This window comes from Phoenix dactylifera, chromosome 1 (genome assembly GCF_051530095.1).
Source record: "Phoenix dactylifera cultivar Ajwa chromosome 1, Ajwa_hap1_PhDact_Kaust_v1.1, whole genome shotgun sequence".
Classification (NCBI taxonomy): Eukaryota; Viridiplantae; Streptophyta; class Magnoliopsida; order Arecales; family Arecaceae; genus Phoenix; species Phoenix dactylifera.
In genome coordinates, this window is record NC_143190.1 from 10,361,464 (window position 1) to 10,389,154 (window position 27,691).

At 41.3% G+C, this 27,691-nt stretch overlaps 1 protein-coding gene across 1 annotated transcript; it reads right to left on the reverse strand.

Annotated features, from left to right (window-relative positions):
* Positions 1-3,194: 3,194 nt before the first annotated feature.
* On the reverse strand, positions 3,195-23,487 carry LOC103708122 (uncharacterized). Its single transcript, XM_039114254.2, has 10 exons — positions 22,769-23,487; positions 22,423-22,572; positions 19,049-19,222; positions 17,987-18,052; positions 15,849-15,908; positions 14,719-14,760; positions 13,661-13,783; positions 4,874-5,161; positions 4,285-4,595; positions 3,195-4,019 (listed from the first exon to the last, which is right to left on the reverse strand). Exons 1-10 carry the CDS (start codon positions 23,352-23,354, stop codon positions 3,405-3,407), a joined length of 2,415 nt encoding a protein of 804 aa, XP_038970182.1. The 5' UTR covers positions 23,355-23,487; the 3' UTR covers positions 3,195-3,404.
* Positions 23,488-27,691: the final 4,204 nt, after the last annotated feature.

The following is a 27,691-nucleotide window of genomic DNA, read 5'->3' on the forward strand; positions in this document are numbered from 1 at the left end:
CGCTTCTGAAATACAATTTGCTTGCTTTTCCAATGATCGTGGAGGTTCCCTTTCTCTTTCAGAATCCCTTTGTTTTTGACTCAGTTTTTCCACTGCTGAATCATAATTTTTTCCCTTGGGTTTCCTGCCATCACTATTCAATTGCCACCCTTTGGTTCCAGAAACAAGTTTTTGCATAATCCGATAAGCATATAAGTTCTTTTTCTTCATCTCTCTGATTTCTTCGACCATGCCTGCTCACAACAACGGAGTTAAAAGCAGTACTAAACATAAGATTGGATATATCATACTACACAAAGAGTTAGTTTTTGATATATGCTCCAGTCAACCTTTAAATCATCTGGTTGGCATCCCTATCTAGTGCGGAGGGGTCCATACATGGTGCAAGCATAAAGTTTCATTGTATTTTTTTTTAGGGGTCCATACATATATGGTGCTAGCATTAAGTTTCATTGTATTTTTCAAAAAAAAAAAACAATGATATAGGCTTGCTGGATCTCTCTCTCTCTCTCTCTCTGGATCTCTAATTTTTAATAAAGCTCTCTCTCTCTCTCACACACACACACACACACACACACACAGAGAGAGAGAGAGAGAGAGAGAGAGAGAGAGAGAGAGAGAGAGAGAGAGAGAGAGAGAGAGAGAGAGAGAGCTTTCAATGCAATTATATTTAAAATTAGCTGAAGATTAATAAAAGAGGAGATAAGTCAGTAAATAGAAAGATAAAAAATAAATATATTATTTTTATCAGCCTGATATTTATTAAAAAAACATTGCTAACATTATTTCAGATATTATTTTTTAAAAAGAAAAATTGGACAAATGAAAACTATTTGATGTATTTATTTCTTATTTAATAGTATGCTATACATAATTTTGCAGTCCAGTAAAGATAAACAGAAGGGAGATTTGAGAGGTGTAAACTAATCGAACACAAGGTGAGGCCGACTCGAAGAGCCTTCTTGACTTGATATTTAACCAAGCCAGTCATGCTTGTCTCAAGCTAGGAAAACCTAGTTGGAGTTTTTCTCGATTAAATTTGTGCTAGCTTGGCTCAGTTTAGCTCACCATGCTGATTATAGATGTGTTGGCAATTTTTTTTGGTAAAAAAATTATAGTTTTTCTTTTTCTTCTTGATCTTTTTGACTTATCCCACTAATCCTTGGACCGTCAGTCAAAAAGTGAATAATTTCAAATTATAGTCATCTAATTAGGAAGTAGTTAGCAATATTTTAATTTATTTATCTCTAATTAATTATTTGGTATCTAATTAAATCTTAGAGTCGTTTGGGAGGTATGACAATGGCAGCCAGATCTTGCAACTTACGATTTTTCTAATTCGTCATCTGATCTAAACTTGTTTCTATACTCTCTAATCCACCATAGACCATCTCCACTATGAATACATATCAAATTTATAGTAAAATTTTATATCCTTTTGGCTACCCCAAATAATTATTTCGATTTTAAACCTCAATATATAGAGGAATATGTAAGTTATTATAATTCCCCCTCTCTATCAAAATCTTGGATCCACCATTTCATGGCACATAAGCACAGGTCCATATCATTAGTCTAGGTAAAAGTAGGATTAGATCTCAAACATTGATAGTCCCACCAAATAGGTTTCCCAATAGCTAGGAGACATCTTCTAGTGGCCAATTACTAGTGTCTGTCTGAAACTTCAGGGTCTGCTATCAAAGCGAAGCCATCTCCATTCATTAATGAGTTTGGATACCCGTTTGTTGGAGATTGAATGGGATGACGCTACTTCCTTATCACAAGTTGCATGTGTATTACGAGTTGGTTCATGATTGAGTGGGTAAGGACATCATGATACATACTCCTTGTGAGTCCCTTTTAATCATTAGATAACTCACAATAGAGAAGTCCGTTAAGTTCACACCATGTCAAATAACTAATCTATTGCAAAAGCTTAACCTAATAAGGTCAACAACGTATATCAAACTTGACGAACTCATATAAACCTAGGCTCTGATACCACGTTAACTAACTCTTTGGCTCCAAAATCTTAAATTTATAAGAAAATGATCAATAATATATTTCAGCCTCAATAGATAAGAGACTAAACATCTCTAATTAAATCCTGAATTCGAGAGGATCTTGACCATAATAAATTAAATCTATCCTAACCAAGGTTTCAACAACAACTTTATTTTGCTATATAGAACCCACTAGAATTTTGATTGATTGTTTCAAAATAATGACCATTATTTGCCGCATCAATGCAATTTAAAGTTATCTAATACTACAAAAATAACTCACAAAGCGCATCTCCTCTCTCAGCGCTACTTTTCCCACCACTCCTGGTGGTGACCCCTGCCATGCATTCTCTCACTAAAAGTATGACGGTGATGAACTTGTTAAAGCCTAAGTAGGCGGCAAGCCTGATAGCGAATTTTATAGCAGAGGCAGGGGCTAAATCACCGCCCGCGGGTGATTGCACCTATGACAAATCATCTTGTATATGGTTCGAGAGATCAAATATCTTTATCCAGGTCAAGAAATATATTATTTGTGAAAATGATAATAAATTTGAAAAAAATATGTTACTTGTGATTTATTTCTTAGTCATTGTTTTGTATTTTGATTAAATATCTGGCATGATTTGATCCCACTCTAGGATATTATATTGCTTACTGGGCTAGTATATCTCATTATCATATTTTTCTATTTTTTAGATCCAGATGCATAAACGCTTGATCGCTCGGGACTTAGGGAGTGTACTAGATTTTCTAATGATTCCTTCAGTTATTGGCATTTTAGATAGACTAGTTAGAGTATGTAATTTATGTTGACATATAGAATTTTGAAACTTTAGAAGATTGCTTTGAATAAATTATTGATTAAAAAATCAAAAATTTGTCATTGCTTTGTTATGATCTGCAACCTTGCATATGCTTGTACGGTCCGCCGTGCAGGCATGCGACGCCTGTCGCATTTCGAGCTTGGGGTGTGACAATTATACTCGTAATTTCGAGGATGTCTACAAGGACTACTCCCTTTGAAATCAAGTGCTGTAAACTATGGGTTCTATATCACCCGAAGTGCATGCAAAATCTACCATGAAGACCACAAACATCTCTTTGAAATTAAGTGATGTAAATTATGGGGTCGATATTACCAGAAGCGCATGCAAAATCTACCAAGCAGACCATAAGCACGATCAAATCAAGAAGAAAACTTCTACATCATATGCTGGAAATCTAAAATATCCGAACACACAGAATGATGTCCACAAACAACGTCAAAGAGGGTGGAAGAACCCACACTTATGGCATGGAAGCAAACAAGATGCGAAGGATCTAGCAGAGGTCACAACATAAGCTAAGAAATCTACACTCTGTGAAGCAAACACGAGAAATGCCCTCCCGCCGGATAATTCAAGAAGGATGCAACGTCTGGGCGTGCTGTGGCACCACAGCGAAGTTGGCCTTTAAGAGGTCGATGTAGAGTGGGAACTGCGCCAGAGCAAAAAATGATACGGGCAGGCCAAGTACAGCTGCATATATTGGATAAGCCGCATACTTTAGCTTCTGCTCGATGACAAGAAAATGGCCGGCACAGAAGGAGACGAGGTTTGCAACGACGGACAGGAAGAGGGTGGTGAGGCCGAGGATCAGCTTTACAGGAAGTTTCCTCTCGAAGTCTCGCTCCTCATTGTGGGAGGTGAGGATAGAGAGGAACATAGTCAGGCAGGTAACCGAGAAGAAGAGGGCTATGAGAGAAGAAAGGGCAAACACTTGGAAGGCACACTTGCCCTCGAAGATGGGGAAGCCTGAATTTTGGTCGACACCCCCGGGCACAGTGGTTGCAGAGGCGAAGGCCACCGTTGCGATGAATACGGCAACCACGGAGCACGACTGCGAGGTATTGTTGAGCCACTTCTCGGCGTCCTGCACCAGAGTCTCGTGAGTGTTGGTGAGGATATCTTGAGCGGTCTCGCCTTTCATATTGTGATGCATGAAGAACTTGGATCTCATGGATTTCAACACATACTGAGATGTCCGGAGCAACACATGCAAGCAGACATTATATTAGCTAGATGGAAACAAAATATAGATCATTGATCCAATAAGCAGGGAGTATTCATCAAATGGATAGGTGGCATCTCATCAAAAGATATTTATAGTTGACTCTCTCTAACATACCCCTACTAATGATATTCCCAATAACGAGGTTTAGGGACTATAGCCATCCACTGGTGCGTGCGTGGGTGCATGTGTGTGTGTGAGAGAGAGAGAGAGAGAGAAAGAGAAAGACCTTGTACCACTTGATCTCCCATTGCATTTGAAGTGCTGCTCCACGGATGGGCCAAGGCCTATTAGAGACGAGCTTGGCAGCCAAATGTAGCGCGCTATTGCCGTCGTTGTCCACAGCGCGAAACACAATATCCTTTATAAATTCTCTCTTCGACATAAGTTCATATACTCGGGATTGTCGGTTCTCCGCTGCTATTAGTACTATGTTCTTATCATCTTCATCCATGTCAAGAACTGCCACCGGCATGTCATTCAGAATTTTCTCCACCATCTCCGTGAGGCCGCTCTTTGCTGCAACTAGGAATGGTGTCACTGCCAAAAATTTGAATTTATAGAGCGAAAGAAAAAGTTAGCCTCCAAGATATTTGAATACATCATACAGATGCCATCTATTTGACTGAATATTTTTGTCAACTCAAAGTGGGGTATGACTGTGAGAACACTACTTAACAAAATTATCTAGGTCAAATATTTGAAAAACAACACCATCAAGATTTGAATCCACTAGGCCATAGCATCGTTTGCTTATCTTTAAAATTGTTGACCAATAGAACTACAGCGATTAACTTTCAGAATAAAGCTTGGGATACCTCGAACTGGTTTTTGTTTTGAGTCATCTTCAACTTGTTTGCAGCAACATTTTTCAAGTTTTTTGAGAATTTCATCTTGAATTTGTTGAGAATTGGGTTGCTTTGATCCATCGTTAACATCTGGTGGACTCGTGGTTGGAGGCTTCTGATCTCCTTGTGCCGTGCCGCGCGTCGTTCCGTCTTTAGCATAATTCCATAACCTGTGTGGGCGAAGAAGTTCTTCCATGATCTGGATTGCATGTGTATTCGTTTGCTGCTTCTTTTTTATTTTCTGGACCTTCCATAGCCCTACAATTGCATGGTTTAACAACACACAAATGTTTTTCAAGTGGTAAATATAATTGTATAAATATCACTAATAACAAGCTTGCTGCATTAAAATCAGCCCATTGATATTTTCTCTTAGAGAGATTTAGCCAGTAGGGTGTCTTTTCTTGTTATATATGAAGTTTTTTTAATGAACTTCTTTTTTTTCGGCCTGGTTACAACACCATTTTTCAGACAGGCCTTATTGAAAATTTTAGAATCCCTTGGTATCCCTACTTTCCTTGTGGTTTTCTGCTCTTAAAAAAATTGATCGTGGTAAGTTGCAATTGTTGTCAGAGATGCTAATGGACTGGCCTACCGACTAGTTCCTTACATTGTTTGGGCCAGGTTATCAGGCTAGCCATGTGGAAATTTTTCAACCCCTTGCCCAGACCTGGCCCATTTGTATCCTTAAATGGCTGTGGTCATATATGCTCCATTTCAAAAGCTACAAAAGTTATTGAAATAAAATCCTTTCGAGTTTGGGGTTATACATGAGAGGTCTTATCTCTCAAGCATGACAGTATGTGTATTGCACGACAAAGTTGATTAGGAGAGCCTCACCTAATACATGAGATAGCATGGTATTTGATACTATCTTGTGCTCTCCTCATCAATAGCAGTCGCGATTTGATACTATCGCATCCTCCAATCTATAATTAAACAAAGTCTGAACTCAAAATTATTTTTGTCAGGTGCCCAACTTCTGAAAAGCTTGGGTTATTTAGATTTTGAAAAGTTCAATTTTAGATTTATGGTTGGCATTATAGGGGTGAGAGAGGAGTGAGAGAGCCGCTTCAATAGTCGTGCGGTCTTTTGGGGATTTCCTCGAACGGGTGTTGGGAGGAGCAAATGGCCGACATCAGTGCTAAGGAGAGGGAGACTGGGAAGGGAGGGAGATCCGAGGAGGTGGGGCGCCATTCCCTCCGGGCTGATCCAAGGGGTGTGTCGTGGGCGGCGGTGGCAAAGGGCTCGGCGATTCAGGGTAGATGGACTCGCCACCAGATCTCGGAGCGGGAGTTGGGAGCCTTACAGAGTCACTTCACGGAGGTCCTAGAGGTCCCCGAGGAAAGGTTGGAGATGACTAGGAAGGAGTGGCGAAGCACCTCGGTGTTCATGCAAAGTGTGGGGCAGAAGGTGCCGGCGGAGTGGGTAGGGTGGGAGTTGAGACGGATGAGGAATCTGGACTATAATGTTGAGGTCGTCACCATGGCTGATGATGCTCTGGCGGTACGCTTCGCCTGCGAGAAGGATCGTGAGGCCATGCTGTCGAGGGGGCCATGCTTAGTGGCCGGCCAGCTCTTCACAATGGAACGCTGGAGGCCGAATTTCATCACCGGCTTTGATGGTGCTAGATGGGTGGTAGCTTGGCTGCGCCTCCCACGGCTGCCGTTGGATTTCTGGGCAAAGGCGACACTACTCTAAATTGCAGCGACGACCGGAAAACCTTTAGCTTTGGACGTGGCCACTGATCAAGGGAGGAAGAGGGGGTTTGCAAGGGTGAAAGTGGAGCTCGATATTAGAGTTCCTTTGAAGCCGGGGATCTTCTTGAAGGGAGCTAAGGAGGGATTGGAGAGGAAGATATGGCAGGAGTTTGTTTATGAAAACTTACCCGACTATTGCTACCGATGCGGCCGAATAGGTCACGGGGAGAAGACTTGTGAGTTTTCTTCCCCGACGATGGAAGGCATGGAGGTGGCAGCTGGAAGTAGCGTTCGGTGTCCAGACACAGGGAAGGCGCCAAGGGAATCGGAGGACCCACTGATCTATGGTCCTTGGCTCTCCATGAATTGGATCGATGGCATTGGGGCTCTCAAAGGGGGGAGTGGGAAGATGAAGATGACCGGGGCGAGCAACAGTAGGGGCTCGGCTCCGACGACGTCTGCTGCAGTGCCGAGCGAGGGAGATGGGGGGTCGAGGCTGCCCATTTCACCACAGGACTTGAAAGTTGGCAAAAGCCAACCAAGGTGGCTAGGTGGAGGTCGCCGGAGAAGACGTAGTTGGGCGGCTTGACTGAAGAGGTGGACGAAGGCCTGAGTCAACCAGGTGAGCAGCCCGAGTCCAGCAGTGAATCGATGAGGGGACCCGGTGGGGGGAATCGGGCGTCCTCGATGGGCCAGGTGGATCTGGGCAGGGTTGGGTTGGGCCCAAGTCCGCTAAAAAGGGCCCGGAGTCTATCTAAGATCCATCAGGCTCCGGCAGTCTTCGGGCCGAATAGGGGAGTCGGGACGTCGTCTGCGACTGGCCCGCGTGCGACACCTAAACGAGATTTTCTCCCCCGGGGAGATGGGTTCCGTTCGGTCGGAGGTGGCCGCAGGTGCAGCAAGAGTTTGCCGCCACCCCTTGCGGCGGCGGACACGGCCATGATGAGACAGGCGGAGGAAGGAGATGGCCGGCGGCCTGGGGAGAACACCTCATCTCGGCGGGGGCTGGCACGAGCTGCGTCGGTTGCGGCGGAGCTGTTGGCGGCAGTGACCGATGAGCCGGCGGCAGTTGAAGTTGGGCCTACGGTGCAGGCGGGAGCTAGGGAAGCCGACGAATAGGAGGAGGTCACTCGTATCGGTAAGGAAGTTTCCATGGTCACGGTGCATTCTGTGGGAGGGGAGACTGCGTGCCGTTTGGCACGCCAACACAGTGATAGAAACTATGCTGGGGGACCTCTCTCCTCCGACTCAGCTCTGGTGGGAAGCATGTTTTGCGTTCCAAACAGGGAGGAGACGGCACGCCATGGTGATGGTTATGGGGAAGGATCAAAGCAGAATTTGGGTGTGAATTCAGCGGAGACAGTGTGCCATTTGGCACAGATACACAGTGGGTCACATAACCTAGTTGTGCAGCAGTTGATGGCTTCTGCTAAGGGGGTGATGCACAATGAATTGGAGAAGGGAGGAGAAGTGGGGTGTGATGAGGACTTGGAATTGGAACCAAGATGCGGCAGTGGCCCGGGGGAGGTGGGTTGTGCCGATGCACCATGTGCACCATGAGAGCCCTCCTTTGGAATTGTCGGGGTGTAGGGAAGCCCTCCTTTGCCCCGGTTTTTCGCAGGTTGGGGCACCAGCACAAATCTGAAATTTGTGTTTTGTTTGAGACCCGGCTATCCGGGCGAAGCCTTCAGAAGGCTAGAGCGGTAGTTTTGAGATCTTGGGGTTTCTATGCAGTGGAATCTCAAGAACTGTCGGGAGGTATTATTGTTACTTGGGCACAGGGTGACTATAAACTGGATGTCTTCAATGTTTGTAAACAAGAGGTCATCTTAGTGATATCGGAGGATAATCGAAGCCCGTGGGTTCTAGCAGCCGTGTATGCCAGTACAGATTATAGAGTCTGGAGGCAGTTGTGGGCGGAGGCGTCTCAGCTTATCAATAAGGGCTATCCTATGCTGTTGGCAGGTGATTACAATTGTATTGTTGATCCCTGGGAGAAGATGGAAGGGAGGGCCTTTGCTTATAAGAGGAAAATCTGGAAGTTCCAAGAATTCATTATGTCAAATGGATTAATAGATTTGGATTTTTCGGGCCCAAAATTCACATGGTGCAATAATCAGCAGGGGCAGACCCAGGTTTGGGAGAGATTGGATAGAGTCTATGCCACAGCCGGGTGGGCCCAGTGTTTCTCTGACTATCATGTCCGTCACTTGCCGAGGATTGCGTCCGACCATTGCCCTTTACTGGTTAGTACTGATGCAGGTGTTTCCTTTTTGCTCCCCCTTTAGATTTGAGAAGTTCTGGACATGTTATCCACGGTCTTGGAAGATTGTGAGGGAGGCATGGGGCGTACCGGTGAGAGGGGATGCTATGTATCGTGTGTCTCGCCGGTTGGAGCTGACGAAAAGAAGGTTGAGAAGGTGGAACCGTGAGGAGGTAGGAAATATTTTCAGGAGGATTGAGGAGTTTGAGGAGGCTATTGCCAGGTTACAGGCTCAGGAGGCCATGGGGGGGAGTTTGGCAGATGAGGAGATGGGGGAGCTCAGATCACTCCTTGCCTTGCATGATTCCCTCTTGAGACAGCAGGAGATTTTTTGGAGACAGAAATCGAGGGTACAGTGGATCCAGGAGGGGGATCGGAACACTAGATTCTTTCACCAGACGAAAGTGATCAGGAGGCATCGAAACAGGATCAGGATGATCAGGAATGAGGATGGGCAGTTAGTGGAGGACCCATATATGATTCGGAGGGTGCTGGAGGGTTTTTTCAGGGCCAGATGGTCTGAGCAGACGGGTTGTCACGCCCCCGCCTCTGCGAGGCACGTGAGGCACCTAGTGCCCACGTGGGGGCCACATGAGGGGGGAACACGGGGCTCCCCTGCCAGATATTGTCCGGTTCTGGGGCTTCACGCAAGCGTCCTTCACCCCTCTCCGGTTTTGTTTTCCACCCAAAACGCGTCTGCAGGATTTGAAGACACCCGCCTCATATGCCCAGGCTCTGGAACGAGTCTTTCCGATGTGGGACTATTGGGCCTCACACCCTTCCCACCATCGGACAAGAGCCGTCCTCGACTCTGATACCAAATGTCACGCTCCCGCCTCTGCGAGGCACGTGAGGCACCTAGTGCCCACGTGGGGGCCACATGAGGGGAACATGGGGCTCCTCTGTCAGATATTGTCCGGTTCTGGGGCTTCACGCAAGCGTCCTTTTGTAACAACCTAGGATCTCACCCAAAATGGCTAGCCGGAAGGTATTATTTGGGTTCCTTGATCCTGTATAAGTACCCAAGATCTACCCAGCGAATAACCGATGTGGGACTAAACACACGCCCGCACAGGTCCTCACATACTCCCCCCGTTCAAGCCTTGACGTCCTCGTCAGGCTAAGGGTTCAAATCCATTCAAATCTAATCACAAACACCACGATCGGTCCGTGGTCAACCTCAATGGATCTGTGCTGCAGTGTCTCCTAGTCCACATAAGTTATGGGCCGGGTCCGCTCTGATACCATTTGTAGCAACCCAGGAACTCAGCCAAAATGGCTAGCCGGAAGTTTTTATTTGGGTTCCTTGATCCTGTATAAGTACCCAAGATCTACCCAGCGAATAACCGATGTGGGACTAAACACACGCCCGCACGGGTCCTCACACGGGTACTGGGACCTCAGAGGGCATCGTGCCGCCACTGATACGGATGGCAGAGGAGGATACGGCCGCACTGATTAGGCCGTATCAGAGAGGAAGATTCAGGAGGTGATGCGGTCCCTTGAGGGGGACAAGGCGTCGGGTCCGGACGGCTTCCCACCATTACTTTTTCGGAGGTACTGGATGATTGTTGGTCAGGGGGTGACGACTGCCATACAGCAGTATTTCAGCATAGCAGTGATGTCTACAGATTGGCAGAGGACCCTAGTCACCCTGATACCGAAGCGACAGGATGCATCCGAGCCTAGCCACTTTTGCTCGATCAGTCTGTGTACGACCTTATACAAGGCGATGGCGAAGTTACTAGCTATTAGATTGAGGGATATTCTTTCGAGACTGATTAGCCCGGAGCAGGGGACTTTTGTGGGAGGGCAGAATATTACAGATAATGTTCTTATTGCCCAGGAGTTCATGTTTGATCTTGGTAAGGCTTCGAGTGGGAGGAGTTTGATGGGGATCAAGCTTGATATGGAGAGGGCCTATGATAGGATGAGATGGGATTTTGTGCCGCAGTCTCTGCAGGAGTTTGGCTTTTCCGAGACATGGATCAGATGGGTCATGGGATGTATCAGAGCTCCTTCCTTCGCCATCTTGGTAAATGGAACGCCATCAAGGTATTTTGTGTCTACTGGTGGATTGCGTCAGGGTTGCCCCCTCTCTCCATTACTGTTTATTTTATGCCCTGATGCACTTTCCAGGATCCTGCGGCATGCAGTGATCACCCAGGAGCTGGAGGTTTACATGCCTATGCCGGATGCCACACTGATCTCTCATCTACTCTTTGCCGATGATTATTTTTTGTTAGCCCGAGCGACTAGACAGGCAGTATGGATTATTTGGAGAATTCTTCGAGATTATTGGTCAACGGGTCAATTCATCCAAGTTAGAAATTTGCTCTAGCCCGAAGACCAAACCGGATGTGAAGACCTCCATACTGAAGATTTTGGGGGTGGGAGAGCAGGAGGGCATGTTGAGGTATTTGGGAGTGCCAATCTCCGGTCAGCGTCTACGCAGCAATGATTGTTCCTCCCTCGAGATCAGTATCAGGCACAGGCTGGAGGGGTGGCAGATACATTCACTCTCCATGATGGGCAGGATTATCCTAGTACAGTCAGTTCTTTCCTCGATCCTGATTTACCTATTATCTAACTCTCTTATACCGGTTGCGACAGTGAGTAATATTGAGCAGATCTTCAGAAACTTTATTTGGGGGAGGAATGGAGGCGGAAGGGGCATCCATCTTGTGGCATGGGAGGTTGTATGTCAGCCGATGAGATATGGTGGTTTGGGGGTGCAGTCCTTGGTGGCGAGACGGGAGGTCCTAGCGGCACGGCACACTGCTAGAGTTGTGTTAGAGCCTGATGGTATGTGGTCCTCACTGATGAGGGCCAAGTATGGTGGTCTAGTGCCTAAGGCCCGTGCTGGGCGTCGCCATTCACCGATCTGGAGGGAGATTTGTGCTAGAGCAGGGTTGGTGCTTCCCACAATTAGATGGGCTATTGGTAATGGTCGGTCCATTGATGTGTTAGAGGATCGCTGGGTGACGGAGCAGCCTATGAGTAGACTTCCGGTTATGATGGATACGTCGAGGTTAGCCGGTCTCAGGGTTAGAGATTTGATGGAGCCCGGGGGGGACTGTTGGAGGGTGGAGTTGATTAGGAAGGCTTTTGGGGAGCAGTTGGCAGAGATGATCCTGGCTCTACCTATACCTGCCTGGGAGGGGTCGGATAGACTAGTCTGGATGCCGACAGGGTGATCGCAGGTGCGAGCCAGGAATATTTCCATGTTGTTGAGCCGAGAGCTAGCCCGGTAGATAGAGGGAGGATGGATTTGGAGGATGCGGATTCACCCGCATGTGGTGCTCTTCATCTGGAGGGGGCATGGGGCTGCCTGCCGACCAGAAGTATGCTAGCACGGCAAGGGATGAGGATCACTCAGTGTTGTGAGGAGTGCACGAAGACTGTGGAGACGAATGATCATGTTATCCTGCAGTGTCCCAGAGCTAGGGGAATCTGGAGCCAATCACCATCTTTGTTGCCCTATTTAGTCGAGTCGACACAGGATTTGATTCATTGGCTGAGGGTTTCCATGCGGAGGCCCAGCACTGTTGAGGCCAGGATCCGATGAGCATATTTGGCTCATTCTATCTGGTTGGACAGGAATGCTGGCATCTTTGAGGGTAGACGGTTACCTCCGCGGGTGGTGGTGGACAGAGCTATGCATCTTGCTAGGGAGGTTACCACTACTACCATTAGGTTCTCTTCTGAGATGGCCAGGGACACCTGGGGTACTCTTTCCGCTGTCACAGCGCCCAGGTTCACCCTAGTTTCTTGGGTACCCCCACCCCTTGGTCATCTCAAAGTGAACTTTGATGGTAGTATATTGGTGGACGGGGTGTTAGGAGGAGTTGGCTTTGTTATCAGAGACCATCTGGGTAGTTTGATAGCAGCTGGTGGCCGCCGCGCGTCGGAACTTACTGCAGTCGGTGCGAAGCTGCGGGCAGCCTGAGAGGGGATATCCTATGCGAGGCGGGTACTCCGTGCTGAGCATATATGCCTTGAGGGAGACTCCTCTATAGTAATCGAGTGGATTCGGGAGCGGACAGATATGGTGATGGTCATCCTCTCATCCGTGAGATTCGGAGACTGACGCAGGAGCCGAGCGATTTTCGGGCTTTACATGTTTTTCGGAAGGCGAACAGTGCAGCAGACTGGATTGCCTCTTTTGTTGCCCAGCACTCCGGGAAGGTCACATGGACATCTGTAGGAGATATTCCTCCTACCCTGTACTCTTTACTTTTTTTTGATATGGCTGGATGTACTCAAATTAGAGCTCTATGAAATGTCGTTTTCAAAAAAAAAAAAGTTCAATTTTACAATTTACTTAATTAAATGCTCTAGGTCTAGTTCTATGCCACGCCCTTATGCTGCCTGGCAGGGGAGCTCTCCATGTGCACAAAATTGACCACCCCTGGTATGTCACTCTTTTATATTGTGAAGATTATTATTCTAGTTCACTATGGTGGCCAAAATGACTATGTCTCATGAGAAACATCCAAAGTTCATAGATTCTTATGGGTTCCTAACATATTACAGTGTTTTGATATCTTCGAGTTCTTGCTGACATGTCGATTTTAGGTAGACTAAAAATGAAGTGTATAACATAGAGGCTAATGGTGCTACTTGGATGAGGCCAAGTCATGGCAGGCTGCATGCTCGGACTCAAAAGCCTTTATATGGAAGAGAAAAGGCTTAACTCAAGCAATAATCTTTCACTACCCAATTTCATATATAAAAAAAAGAACATTTATAATGAGATGACTAACATTCATAAAATCAAGCTAGAATACGAACCGGTTCCCGTGGTAATTAGCACAAACTTTACTACATCCTTGAAGAAATTGAAGCATGTGGAGTAACATTTTGGAGATCTTGGATGATTTTGCGAGCCATTTTGTCGTTCTTTTACACCGTTCTCTGCCAAGCTCAATGAAGAAAAACACGATCAGTGCAATTAGCCTAGCAACAACTTTTCAAATGAGTAGTAGAATTAATAACCCTATGTACTATATATGTATAGTATGATGGCAATCATTTCAACCATATAGTCATTGTATACTTCCACCAGAGGTTTTAATAATGATATCGATTTCCATAACTCCCTCATCACGAGACAGATGGTTTCTCGAAAATGGGAAAAAAAACTTTTATCTCAATGAGCTGTATTGTTTGTCTTTGGTCAATCCTAAAGGCCACCATTTTTGTGGAACAATGCTCTTGCAAGCCATTGTTATAGGTAGAATATATGACACTCCAAGCATCATCGGGCAGTCAATCTGAAGGATATATTTGGGTGCCTAGCGTGAAGCCCATAATTCAAAGTTTCAACTTGTGCCTGGTGTTATGCAAAGTCTCCAGGAAAGATGGGTTACATCTTTTGCAAGAAGACAGTGATGCAATTGACCAGCCAAAAAAAAAAGAGGAAGAATCTCAGAATGGAATGAAAATTGAAGAAGTTTCAGCTTAGCTTGAGCTTCTTTCCTATCTATTTTCTCCTTTCAGAAAAAGCTTATAACTAAATAAAACTTCTTTAAAAAATGACTTCTCCCCATGATTATTTCCTAAGACCTCAGGTTGTGTGTGGTATGTGATGCTGTTGTTGGGGCATGAGACAAAAGTAAGATGAATAAAGGCCATCTTTGTTCGTAAGTTCAAGATCATCGACAGAAGAAGCCACAAATGTATGGGAAAACAGTAATCTGTCGCTTCTAAATTGTGCGTACCTTAGTTTTCCTGCATCCATGGAGAAAAAGGAAAGGAGAAACCTAGAACCAAGTACGTGTTTGCGCACGTGGCTACAACAAAATAATCCATATTGCTAGATCTACTATTATGCTTTTGCAGGAATTTACCTGGGTCTCTTTTATCCGTTGTGCGGATGCTATGAACTGCATCTGAAAATGAGAACTCACCATTGTCAGTTTTGCAGAAATGCTAGGGAAATCCAAAGAAAAAACCTATAAAGGGAAAGAGAATAATCACTGAAATAATTAATATAAAAACCAGAAGCTAATAAGTAACCCAAAATATTGAAAACAATATTATATATTTATAATAAATTTGACTTGCGCTTTGCTCCTCTAAACTTGCCGCAATTCTCGATGACCAACTACCTACCTAAGAAGAGGTACCAAACGCTCGTGAAGACAACGTTTTAAAAAAATGACCGAATAATGTCGCCTCAAATAAAAAAATAAATAAATTGAATCTACCACATGATTGGCCATGTTACTGAGAAAGGTTTTTAAAACAAAAACAATTGAGTCAACTTATAATTGTGAAAGCATCAAATATTTGAGTTGGTTATTTTGGAAATGGTTTATGATTGCAAGAATGGTGGCACCCAATATTAAGACTATAGGTAATGTCAATGTAAAGAATAATTTTAGTAAACAAGTGATGCCCATTTTTTATGTGGGAAGAAAGATCCTCTCCAGTCCTCTCTCTACCGCCCCTTCAAATTAAAAGACGATAAAAAACCCACCAGTTCAACTATGGATCTATTTGGCATCCTCATTTTATGTATTTTTGTTTTCCTATAAATTAGTGAAATACCATTTAGAAATTGACGCTGAAGATGACATTTGCACAAAACTTATGTAATTCCTCACTTTTATTTTCACTCTTTTATGAAATCAATAATCTTTGCTACCAAAATCTCTAAATATTTCACAAACAATTTCAAAAACCAAAAGGGCTTCATCATGAATGTTTGCCAATTTTTTCCTTTTCTTCGTCCTAGGTTTTGAAAAGATTAGACAAATAAACCTTGAAATTAGTAAACCTAGGAATGTAATTAGCCATTACTCTTAAATAGTCCCAAAAGCAGGGGTAGAACATATGACACCTCAAGCTTTTCAACTTAAAGTTAATCAAATGGTAAGCATATAACTTGGTTGATACGTACATACCTACATATACACATTCACAGACAAATACATACATACATACATACATGCACATAAATACAAACATATACTACCTGAGGTTTCAGCATCTATAGTATGCTTAGGCCTATCATCATCATCATCGGTCCAAGGTGCTGCAAGAAAAAAATGAGAATTCATCATCTCAACTCAATTAGCAGGAATTTATTTTATAGTTTTGATTGATCTATATCAATTGGATAATTAAATATTTCAAGGAGTCATTTCAGCAATCCAAACAAGGATTATCTAGTCTCCTATCTAGTTCTAAGATAAGAATCACAAGAACCTCTACATAAATACATACACACATGCATACATATATGCATATGTAATTACATATGTTTGCATGTATGTACATACATATCTACATATATACATACATACACACATATATATAAATCCATAAATATATGTATGTGTGTAAGTATATGTATGTATGTATGTTTGTGCTACCTAGAATCTCGATTTCAATTTCTGTAATGTGCTTGGACTTATCATCTTCACCACCAGTCCAACGAGCCGCAAGAAAAAAAACGTGAACTTAATTGATCTATATCATTTGGATAATTATATATTTGAAGGAGTTGTTTTAATAATTCAAACTAGAATTATTTACTCTCCTAGCTAGTTCCACAAAATCTAATTTTACTACGATGTGAATCACGATTACCTTAATAGTATTAGTCCTGGTTTCTTTTGTTAATATACTCTGGAAATCCTAGAAAAAGAAGTGTCTCTCATATCTATGAAGCCCTACTTGATTCCTCTTTCCCCTTTTTCTTTGGGCTCATGTAAGTGTGGTAACAATTCTTTAGAAGTTTTGTAGATATGACGTGTGCATGTGCACGTAAAGTAACAATTCTTTAGAAGTTTGTAGTGATGTAATTGAATCCATACAATAACTTTTTAAAGGGTTTCTGAATTTTGATTTAGAGTGTGACTATAATAAAGTTGATATGATAAATTGTTGTTTTTTCAGCAACTAGAGCATGGCAAGGTGTGAAAAGTAGCTTTAGATATTAGTGGAGACTACAATCCATGGCATGGTTACCACATCACTAGGTATTTGTCTCATTCTTCTTTCCAAAAAAAAATAGTAAATTGATAACTAGTCCTTCCATTGATCAGGCTACAACTTTTAGTCTCCATTGGCTGAAACTTTTACAACCACCTCAAGTTTCAAAGTTTCTTTAATTTCTAGTCCCTAGTGGTTGTATGCACTTATTCTCCAATACATACACAATTGCATAAGTATATGCAGGGATAATATAATTGTTTACAAGGAGAATATAACTGTGTACAAAACTAATTTTTAACTATATGCATAGAGAATATAAGTGCATGTCGGACTAAAAATTAAATGATTATGGTCAAGGGATCTCCTGTTAAAGTCTAGTCAAAAAATGACTAGTTGTTAAGTTTGCCCCCCCAAAAAAAATGGTTTGGTAGATTGCCAGCATACATGGTTGTTCTATCTAAATATCTACTACTTATAAGCATCCTTGACTAGCCTCTCATTAATATTATCTATTATTTTTGTGTTATAAATGTTATTGTATTCATTTATAACAATGTGGCCCTTGATTTATGTTGGATCTTCGAGCATTAACTATCAAGGCCCCTTCCCTTAAAAAAAGGTTGAGGAACAAATGATCAATCCCTATTCTACCTTTTTTTCTTGACAGAAGCACTTAGTTTATTAATATGACAGTCATTTTTCTCAAAATAAAAGATGATGAATCACCTATTGATGATGATGTAAAATATAGCTATCATGATTATTTCCTAAGACCTCAGGCTTCCTGTTTAATTTAATGAAAGAAATAATTTTACAAATGATGTATGCCATATTCTCTTAAAGATTATGTGGAGACATATTTCAGGATTTTTTTTTTTGTTGACCATTTGTGTGTGCGTGTGTGTGTGTGTGATGCTGTTACTGGGGTATGAGACCTTAGTAAGAAGATATTTAGATTAACTGCAAGTTAGCTAGCAAGGTCTATTTCAATTATTTGGAACCAGCCATGCAAGTCCTTCACCAATTTTTTTTTTTTAGGGTTCAAAATCCTTCATCACATATTTCGTATGTATGCATGTATGTAATACATATATAAATATATACATATTTACACACATACACACATATAGAGAAATACATATATATATATGTATGTATGTATGTATGTATTACCTGAGATTTTGTTTTCAACGTCTGTAATGTGCTTGGACTTATCATCTTCACCATTGGTCCAAGGAGCTGCAGGAAAAAAAATGAGAACTCATCATCTCAACTTAATTAGTAGAAATTATTTGTTGATTCTAATAGATGGGTATCATTTGGATGATTAAATGTTTAAAGGAATTGTTTTAATAATTCAAACAAGAATTATTTACTTTCCAAGCAAGTTCTACAAAATCTTCTTTTACTAAGATGTGAATCACGATTACCTTAATGACATTAATCCTAGTTTTTTTCGTTAACATACTCTATAAATCCAAGAAAAAGAGAAGTTGCTCATATGTATGAAGCCCTACTTGATTCCTCTTTCCTCCTTTTCTATGGGCTTAGGTGTAGTATCAAATCTTTAGAAGTTTTGTGTATGTGACATATGTGCATATATGCAAATAAAATAGCATTTGTTTGGAAGTTTGCAGTGATATAATTGAATCTAGAGTGTGACTATAATGAAGTGGATACAACAAACTGTTATTTTTCATGTTTCCATGAGAAAGGTTATACATTGAAGCTAGTATTCGAAGTAATAGATATTATGCTGGCTTTTCATGTTTCCATGAGATAAAAATTCCATGCTTAGCCATTTTCTAACTTTTGCTAAAGAGGCTGTCTTGTCCAGATCTCCACATGTGCAATCAATTTATTCTACTAACTAAACAACTTTATGACCATTGACCAGGATATCATCTCAGTCTTAATTATCCAATCAAACATCAGAAATTTCTTATCCCATAGAATAACTTTGATACCATTTACTGTACCTAGATGGCTATTCCTTGTTCCTCCATATTTGCTCTACACCCAAATAGCACCTAAAAAAAATTGTATGATATGTGCATTCATGTAAAGGATAAATACAGATAGTTGAAAAAACAAGTCCGTCAAAATTTGTTTAAACCAATTGAAACTAATTCAATAGAAAAAAAACCTTGTTGCAAATGCTTTCAATAAAGCAACATTGGTGCCAATTATTGAATGGTACTAATATTTATGTGTTATTTAGCCTTTTGCACCTACCAATATTCTTGAAGGCGTGCTTTAGCAAAGTAAAGATGCTATAGCATGCTTGGTAATTATCTGGTAATTTGTGATTTCCATCATGCAAATCCTTTTCAAAATCAATGCCTTCATTTTTGCGGAATTTCTCCTGGTAACTTGGATATTCGAGTTTGAGTGGATCCACAGAGATACCTACACATGAAGGAAAAGGGAAGAAATAATGCTAGTTTGCAAGCTAAGGCTTCAGTCTTTAAAATATAAAACTGCAAGCAATAATTAAAAGCTTAGAAAAATATACTTCCATTGATACTTGTGCATTGTTGGTACTTTAGGGTTCACCACCATAGTTGCTCTACATTTTTTAAATCAAAAGAACTATAGTTTTGATATTTTAAATAGACAAATCAATTATATTTTTGACTTTCACCATTTTGCAAATTAACAATCATATGCTATCAAAAAATTAAGTTTTTTAAATTATAGTCACTAAATTTATGTGTTATTTTTTAAGAGAAAATTAATACATAAATATAATGATTATAGTAAATTTATGCATTAGTTTTGTCATTTGTATAAATTTCATACATAATCCATGACCAAATTCCTTAGCTAGCTATATATTATATGATCTATTTAGAGGATATATTGGGATCTTCCACCTTAGAACTACAATCCATTAGGGTTTGGACTGAGGGATTTGCATTGGGACGACCTCTTTATTTTGGGAATTTGAAAGGTAGCAGCGTCGAGGGATTTGTATCTTGATTTCTCTTCACTTTCTATATATCTACAATGAGCAAGCTTTCTTTAATTATATCTATCTTTGGACGTAAGTCCGAGATCAAATTATTTGATATATTCAAATTATTTAATAATTAAAAATATTGTTTAGATTTTGCTTGATTTTTAAAGGATTTTTAGTTGGTATTTGTCGTTTGGCAAAATATTAGATCTAAATGGAAGAGCTCAAATATTAGAACAGTAAAAAGAACTCTTCAAATCACCGCCCAACTTGGTGATGAGATACCTATTTTTGAGGTCAAAAATCTAAGATCAGTCTAGAGCAACAAACTTAGGTTGAAAGTTGAGAACAAAAATGTCCTTGAGTCCCACATAAAAAATTGGTATATCAGTATACCATTAATATAATACATAAATATTATACATATTATATATTGATATTATGCATTATATTTATGATATATTATATTATAATATATTATTAATCATATTATTGCCATGTTATTATTTAATGATAATTTTAAATTATAAAAGAAATATATTATTGTACTAATATTAATATAATGAAATTATTTAATACACTACTTCTATTTGCCTTATTTTCCTAATCAAAATAATTATTAGTATTACAAATATATTATAAGTATCAATAAAAATATTGATTCTATAATAACAATTAATATATATTTATACGATTAATAATTTATAGGACAAATAAATATATTTTTATGAAATATATTATTAATTGATATATTAATATTTTATTATAATATATTTTATAGGATTAATAAATATATTTTTATGGAATATATTAGGGGTAGTTTTGGTAAGATTACCTCGGTGATCTTATTTGGGTCACCAAATACTACCTTTGATTTGATAGGCAAACTATTAGCAGCCCATGGCAGTTCTTTTTGAAATGTAACTATCTATATGTAGTAAGAACTTTGATAGGCTTATACCTCTAATAAGAACTTTAATAAGTTTGTCTTCTACTAGCCATGGTGGTTCTTCTTGTTCCTTTTCCTCCATTTTTTCCCACCAATTTTTCATTGCTTATGTACTTATTTTATTCCTCGCGAAAGGAGTCTTTTGCCCATCATTATAGTTTTTTTCAATACCAATTTTTCAAGGTATTTTGGTGTTATCCATCTATACAGGATAGCTATATTTGTGCCCTCTTCTACCACCAACCCCTCCATCTTTCGTATCTCTGCTAATGGACCATACACCACCAGCAAGTTCTTGATATCCCTCTCCTCCCTCCCACTATCACCTCTATATCCACCTCTCCACCAACCACCACCACCCTCTTTCTCTCTCCACATCTCTACCAAGACATCAACCACCAGATTGACATAGCTCTTATGAGAACACCCCACCATAAACAACACCAAATTAACTTGTCAATAGATGGGTCGGATTTAGAGCTCGAATCTACTTGCCCCACACACTGTCACCCATCAGATAAGAGATTCCAACACAATCTTTAAACAACAAACATATTTATAGCAGCTTAAATAAATATTCTACACTATCTTTATAAATGATGTAGATATACGTAATTAGATGATTTATTGTCAATAACTATAATTTTTTTGATAATTAATTATCAATGATTATTTTATGATCGATTTGATAATTCATTATCAATAATTATTTTATAATTGCTCTAATAATTAGTAATGACAATTCTTTGTGACCCTTGATATCATTTGACAAAAAAGTGCTGAAAATTGCTATAGAGTAGTAACAGATATATTGATCTAGTACTTATATATAAGTAACGAATATTGAAATATTTATATGTTATCATGATGTCATGACTTGAAGCTGGTAAATCCATCAGTTGAACTAGCGATCCGTGTTTCGGTCTATCTTTGATTTGTTGAATGATTTAGGTTTTAAAATATTGCTAGGGAGGATCTTTATAGCATAGTCGGATAGATATTAACCACCCATACATATGGATGAAAGGATGACCATCCGATGCTGGTTCATATATGATCGAGCCAACCACATAGCTTGGTATAGCTTGCAATCCACCAAACTCACCTGCTCCCTAGAAGACATATAAGCCTTCGTTCCCCGCCCGACAACCATGTTGAGAGATGAAAATACTAGTGATTCCCATCTAAAACAAGTTGAAGAAATAACACCTCCATTGCAAGTTCGGATCGTCTACCATGTTTTGCCACAAGAGGACTGTTTGGCCCTCATCACATCATCCTATCATGAGAGAATTAGGATTTTCTGCCGTACGGTTTTTGCACTACAAAGTTCTATACCACTGTCGATGGCCAGCATATCATTCAAAGGTGGAGTTGTATTTCAGAAATAAATGAGAATTAGCTGTCTCCAAGATGGATGATGTGGTAGCTATCCACGATGGCAAAGTTGGACATATATGAACCTCCAACTTTCGCATCTTGAAACATACTAGGCTTATAGAGAAAAGCGAGCATTTACTTATTCTATCCCATCTCGTAATCAAAGCAAGTGTAAAGAGAACCAGGATCCATTTGAAGGTATGTCCCAGAAATAAATCCAATATCGTAATATAGGGTCCGTGGTTTAGAAAAATTTAGATAAGGTTGGAAAGTATAGATGGACAGATACATGTGCGCAGAGAGAGAGAAAGAGAGACTTACCATCGTAGATTACACTCTCAAGTAGGCTAAAACGGGTTCCACTTTTGAAAGCTGACGGCTTCTTGGCCAGGACATGAAGAGGCGACTCCCCCTTCTCGTTCATGTAGTAAACCAAATCTGGATAGCGGTCTATGATCTCGAAGGCCAGATCTATTCACCACATGAGCAGGACTCAAAATTAGGAACTACATGCACCCACTATGATAAAGGAGGTATAAGATCTTTAAAAAAGACAAGGCCTAATCAACGCCAACACAAACCCGATAGTCCTTTGTAATTTTGGGAGGATATTCCAATTAATATTTCTGACTGCAGCTAATTAAATCTACCATTAAGTAGTACTTACCAAAACGCTCCGCGAAAATGGCCTCGTGGAGGATGGTGTCGCCACGTACCCTCCTGACGCCTTGATTCCTGACACCAGGGGCTGCATTAATATATAATTTCTCGTCCAGGACGGACTGCAGGGCGAAGAAGGCTTTCTTCTGGCCGTGGCGCACAGCCTTGAAGAGGGGCGTCTCTTGCCACCCGTTGTGAATCTCGACCACCATTTCGGGGTGCAACCTGGCCATGGCCAAACACACATTCACCATCCCAAGAGCGGCGGCGAAGTGGAGCGCCGTATCACCCCAATCGTTCCGGATCGCCAGAATCTCCTGTCTACGTTTGTCGAGCACGCTCTTTTCCAGGCAGCCCATGAGAAGCTTCACGTTGCTCTCTTTGCCGCTCGATACGGCCAAGTGCAGCAAGGTATCCCCAGCCCAGGTTATCCGGGTTTCGCGGACCTTCTCGTTCTCGGAGTAGGAGCGCGCCACGTCTTGCCACCTGCCCTCCATGGCCTTCTTGAACAAGTCTTTCTTGAGGTCGTCGGAGACGTCCTGCGTCTTCTCGTCCTCCGTTTGGGGATGGATATCAGTGTGTGGCGAGCTCATTGGGAATCTCTAGTGTGTAGTGGTGGGGGATGGTCGTTGCAGCAGCCTGAATACATTTAATAGCCGATGCTTGCCGGGCCCTATTTATAGGAGGGGCCAGCAGTATCAAACTACCCTAGCTCCTGAATCCGGATCCTATAATTCATGCACCCGTGTGCTTGCTCTTGAAGGCAAAAAGTTTCATCAAGTTACACCGAGCTATAGGTTGTGCACGTACCATATGTAGGTGAATGATACGTTAATACGGTATCTGACCGGCAAATATCAAATAAGAATAGAACATAGGGGAGTTAGTCTGCGTTATCAGCAACAAGACGCAGCCGAAAGCTCGAAGCCTGCTACAAAAACTACTGTACAACTCGAACTTTGTTTAGATAATCAAGATTAATTCATTAGTTAATTACTTTCATTTTCAAGTCCCTGCTACCAGAATTTTAAGAATCCACCAAGTGCGACGTAATATGTCAGAAAAACGACAAAATTTAAAGATAGCCAATCATAGTCTTATCACTCGAACTCTACTCTCACTCGTCAAGTTGAAGCACCCATTGCGTCGTTGCAACCTTAATGTGGTCACGCTTAATGTGGCCTTCTAGGATAAAGATCGCTGGTCGCTTACAAGCTGGGAACTAAGTTCTTTGTCTACCACGAGCATCTTTCTTTGGCAAAAGATTAACAAAAGAAAATTCAAAGCAACATAGAATAACGCAAAATAGTGGCAAGCAGCGCTTTAAGCTACCGAGCTTCTCGGCGATCCAGCTGTTAATGACAATAACATAGTGAGTTTGAAGTCCTTTTGCGAGTGATTCGTCAGGAACATTCCAAAGCAAAACTTACTATTTAAGAAATGGGCAGGTAGCGCTTTAAGCAAGGGTTGTGCGCTTATATATGGGACCATTTGATCGATGGTCCAATGCAGCATGAGCCCTTGGATCATGCATGATAAGCGGCCCACTTGCGATGTACATCTCAAAAACTGTGCTTTCATAAACTGTGCTTATGAAAGTAGAGAACCATTTGTTAAAAGTCAAAAAACCCTCTTAGATGTGGGGTCTAAGGTCCTTTTTCTTGGCTCCGGGAGCCTGCCAGGCTTCACGGGGCAAGTCAACATAAAAGTTACAGCAAAGGAGTACTCTCCTTGATGTCTCAGAATGATGTATAGTGCTGAGCTTTTCTATCATCCCTCCGTCTTTTAACTCCCCCTCTATGATCATGATTAAGCTGCGCATCGTGGAATCAAAATGAAATGCCATGGAGCCAGGGACCCTAAGTTTGAGGACAGAGTAATTCATGGCATGCTTCGATGAAAGAATGGGGTAGTTGTGGTGCAAGATGTGGTTCCAGTCTACATTCACAAGTGCCAATATGTAATTTTATAGGATTCTTATATGATGTGTGAGAATCTCTCAAATGCATGATCAAATGGACCACTTTTTAAGGAGTAATGGAGTATCTTATTAAAGTTGGATTTGTTCTACCTTTTGAGCTAAGCAAAGGAACCGATATCCACCAACTCCATTGCTTCGAATCCTATACCATTCTAATTAAGGATGTGGCATAAGGTATTCAATTAGCCATACCTTCTAGAAATCGGACATCCAAGCTAGACTTTCATGTCTGTACACATTTTTACAAGTGGAGATATATCTGTCTCTTATAGGTCCTATTCCCACTGGGAAAGATCTCCGTTATGATATATGGCGGGTTGGCAGCAATCATTTTCTCTGGATACATCATCTATGACACTGACAACCTGATCAAGCGCTATTTTTATGGTGAAGGCGAGAAGCGCTCTCTCTCTCTCTCTCACACACACTGTCACGCCCCCACCTGCGCGGAGCACGTGAGGCATTCAGTGTCCACATGGGGGCCACATGAGGGGGAAAACACGAGCCTCCCCTGCCAGATATTGTCCGGTTCCGAGGCTTCACGCAAGCGTCCTTCACCCCTTCCCGGTTTTGTTTTCTATCCAAAACGCGTCTGCAGGATTTGGAGACACCCGTCTCATATGCTCAGGCTCTAGAACGAGTCTTTCCGATGTGGGACTATTGGGCCTCACACCTGATACCAAATCTATCACACCCCAAACCCACCATCCGGGTCGACCACGTGACACGGCCACATAATCCCTAAAGTAAAACCCTAGAGATCATGTAAGGCCTAAAAAGGTACAATATTCACAAAAATGCCAAAAATCAACGATTAATGTATTTAAATCAAACCAGTTAAAATGTACTGATTGATTACATAATTTCAAATGTCCATAAGTAAAAGATAAATTAACTTCTAACTATCTAGCAGCTAACTCCAGATAGATCTCACTTCTCATCCCACCCGATGGATTCTACAAATCCAATGCCTCTGAAAACAAAAATAAGTGTAGTATGAGTTTTTCCAGTCCAGTAAGAATCCCAATAGCCACACCAGTAATAATAAGAAAATAATCCAAACAACAAATAAGTGTTATTTCATCATTTGAAAGGCTCAATAAACAACAAGTATATATAAACCAGTACATATACATAAATAGCTTTGTACATATTATGTTATTCACTTTCGTATTAATCTGATTCCCAAATTTTAAGTTTTTCACTTCTGACTTTGGATTAACTAAGATCATGACCCAGTCCAAGACTGCACAAATCCCACGTATAAGCTCGTGGCAGCTATCCCACGCGTAAGTCCGTGGAGGCTATCCTACGCATAAGCTCGTAGAGGCTATCCTACGCGTAAGCCCGTGGAGGTTATCCCACGCATCAGCTCGTGGCAGCTATCCTACGCATAAGCTCGTAGAGGCTATCTCATGATGAGGCTAGTCCAACCCATTTTACATGTCTAATTTTACATGTTTAGTCAAATTTCAATCACATCACATATTTTCATATATTCTCAAAGATATGATTATTCTTCCCAATTTAATTATTTCAATATTTCCACAGCAAACAAGATGCACACCTCATATGTGTCATACCAGCTCATAAAACTAATAATAACATACTGATAAAATATATCCAATGATAAATCAAATATATGCGTAAATAGAGGTGCTCAGATGTAAGGATTCTTACCAGGCTGGAAAAGCTCATACTATACTTATTTTTGTTTTCAGAGGTATTGGATTTGTAGAATCCGTCGGGTGGGACGAGAAGTGAGATCGATCTGGAGTCAGACTGCTAGATAGTTAGAAGTTAATTTATCTTTTTCTTATGGATATTTGAAATTATATAATCAATCAGTACATTTTAGTTGGTTTGATTTAAATACATTAATAGTTGATTTTTGGCATTTTTGTGAATATTGTACCTTTTTAGGCCTTACTTGATCTCTAGGATTTTACTTTAGGGATTATGTGGCTGTGTCACGTGGTCGACCCGGGTGGTGGGTTTGGAGCGTGATAGATTTGGTATCAGAGCTGAGGACGGCTCTTGTCCTATGGTGGGAAGGGTGTGAAGTCCAATAGTCCCACATCGGAAAGACTTGTTCCAAAGCCTGGGTATATAAGGTGGGTGTCTCCAAATCCTGCAGATGTATTTTGGGTGGAAAATAAAACCGGAGAGGGATGAATGATGCTTGCGTGAAGCCCCGGAACTGGACAATATCTGGCAGGGAAGGCCCGTGTTTCCCCCCTCATGTGGCCCCCATGTGGGCACTGGGTGCCTCACGTGCTCCGTGCAGGCGGGGGCGTGACAGTGTGTGTGTGTGTGAGAGAGAGAGAGAGCTTATAGGCACATAAATAAGATTCTCCTGCCATGACATACATGGAGACTGGTGTCAGGATTTAATGTGATACACTGGAAAAGGTTGGTAAGTGATGAGGTGCCAAGCCTGCGGTGGTAGACCCTCTAAAGTTGTGTACACTTAATAGGCGCCACAGAGCAAATTTGTATGACAAATGATACTTAGATGTCTTTATACCAAGTGATTCTTTGGATTTAAGAGGAAAATGACGGATTGGCTCACCTGAGTAGGGAACAGGGTATATAAACATAATTTTAAGAATTTTAAGAATCCCTGCTACCAGAATTTTAAGAATCTACAAAGTGCGGCGTAATATGTCAGAAAAAAGACAAAATTTTAAGATAGCCAATCATAATCTTATCACTCGAACTCTACTCTCACTTGTCAGGTTCAAGCACTCATTGCGTCATTGCAACCTTAATGTGGTCACGCTTAATGTGGCCTTCGAGGATAAAGGTCGCTGGTCGCTTACAAGCTGGGAACTGGGTTCTTTGTCTACCACGAGCATCTTTCTTTGGCAAAAGATTAACAAAGGAAAATTCAAAGCAACATATAATAACGCAAAATAGTGGCAAGTAGCGCTTTAAGCTACCGAGCTT

What these genes read in the sequence shown, in the direction of transcription:
- LOC103708122 (XM_039114254.2), bottom strand. Translation starts at nt 23,354, where the DNA reads ATGAGCTCGCCACACACTGATATCCATCCCCAAACGGAGGACGAGAAG. An exon ending in GCACGCCTTCAAGAATATTG is followed by an intron (nt 18,053 to 19,048) that starts GTAGGTGCAAAA and finishes TTTTTCCTGCAG; the next exon opens with CTCCTTGGACCAATGGTGAA. An exon ending in GCTAATTACCACGGGAACCG is followed by an intron (nt 5,162 to 13,660) that starts GTTCGTATTCTA and finishes ATGCAATTGTAG; the next exon opens with GGCTATGGAAGGTCCAGAAA.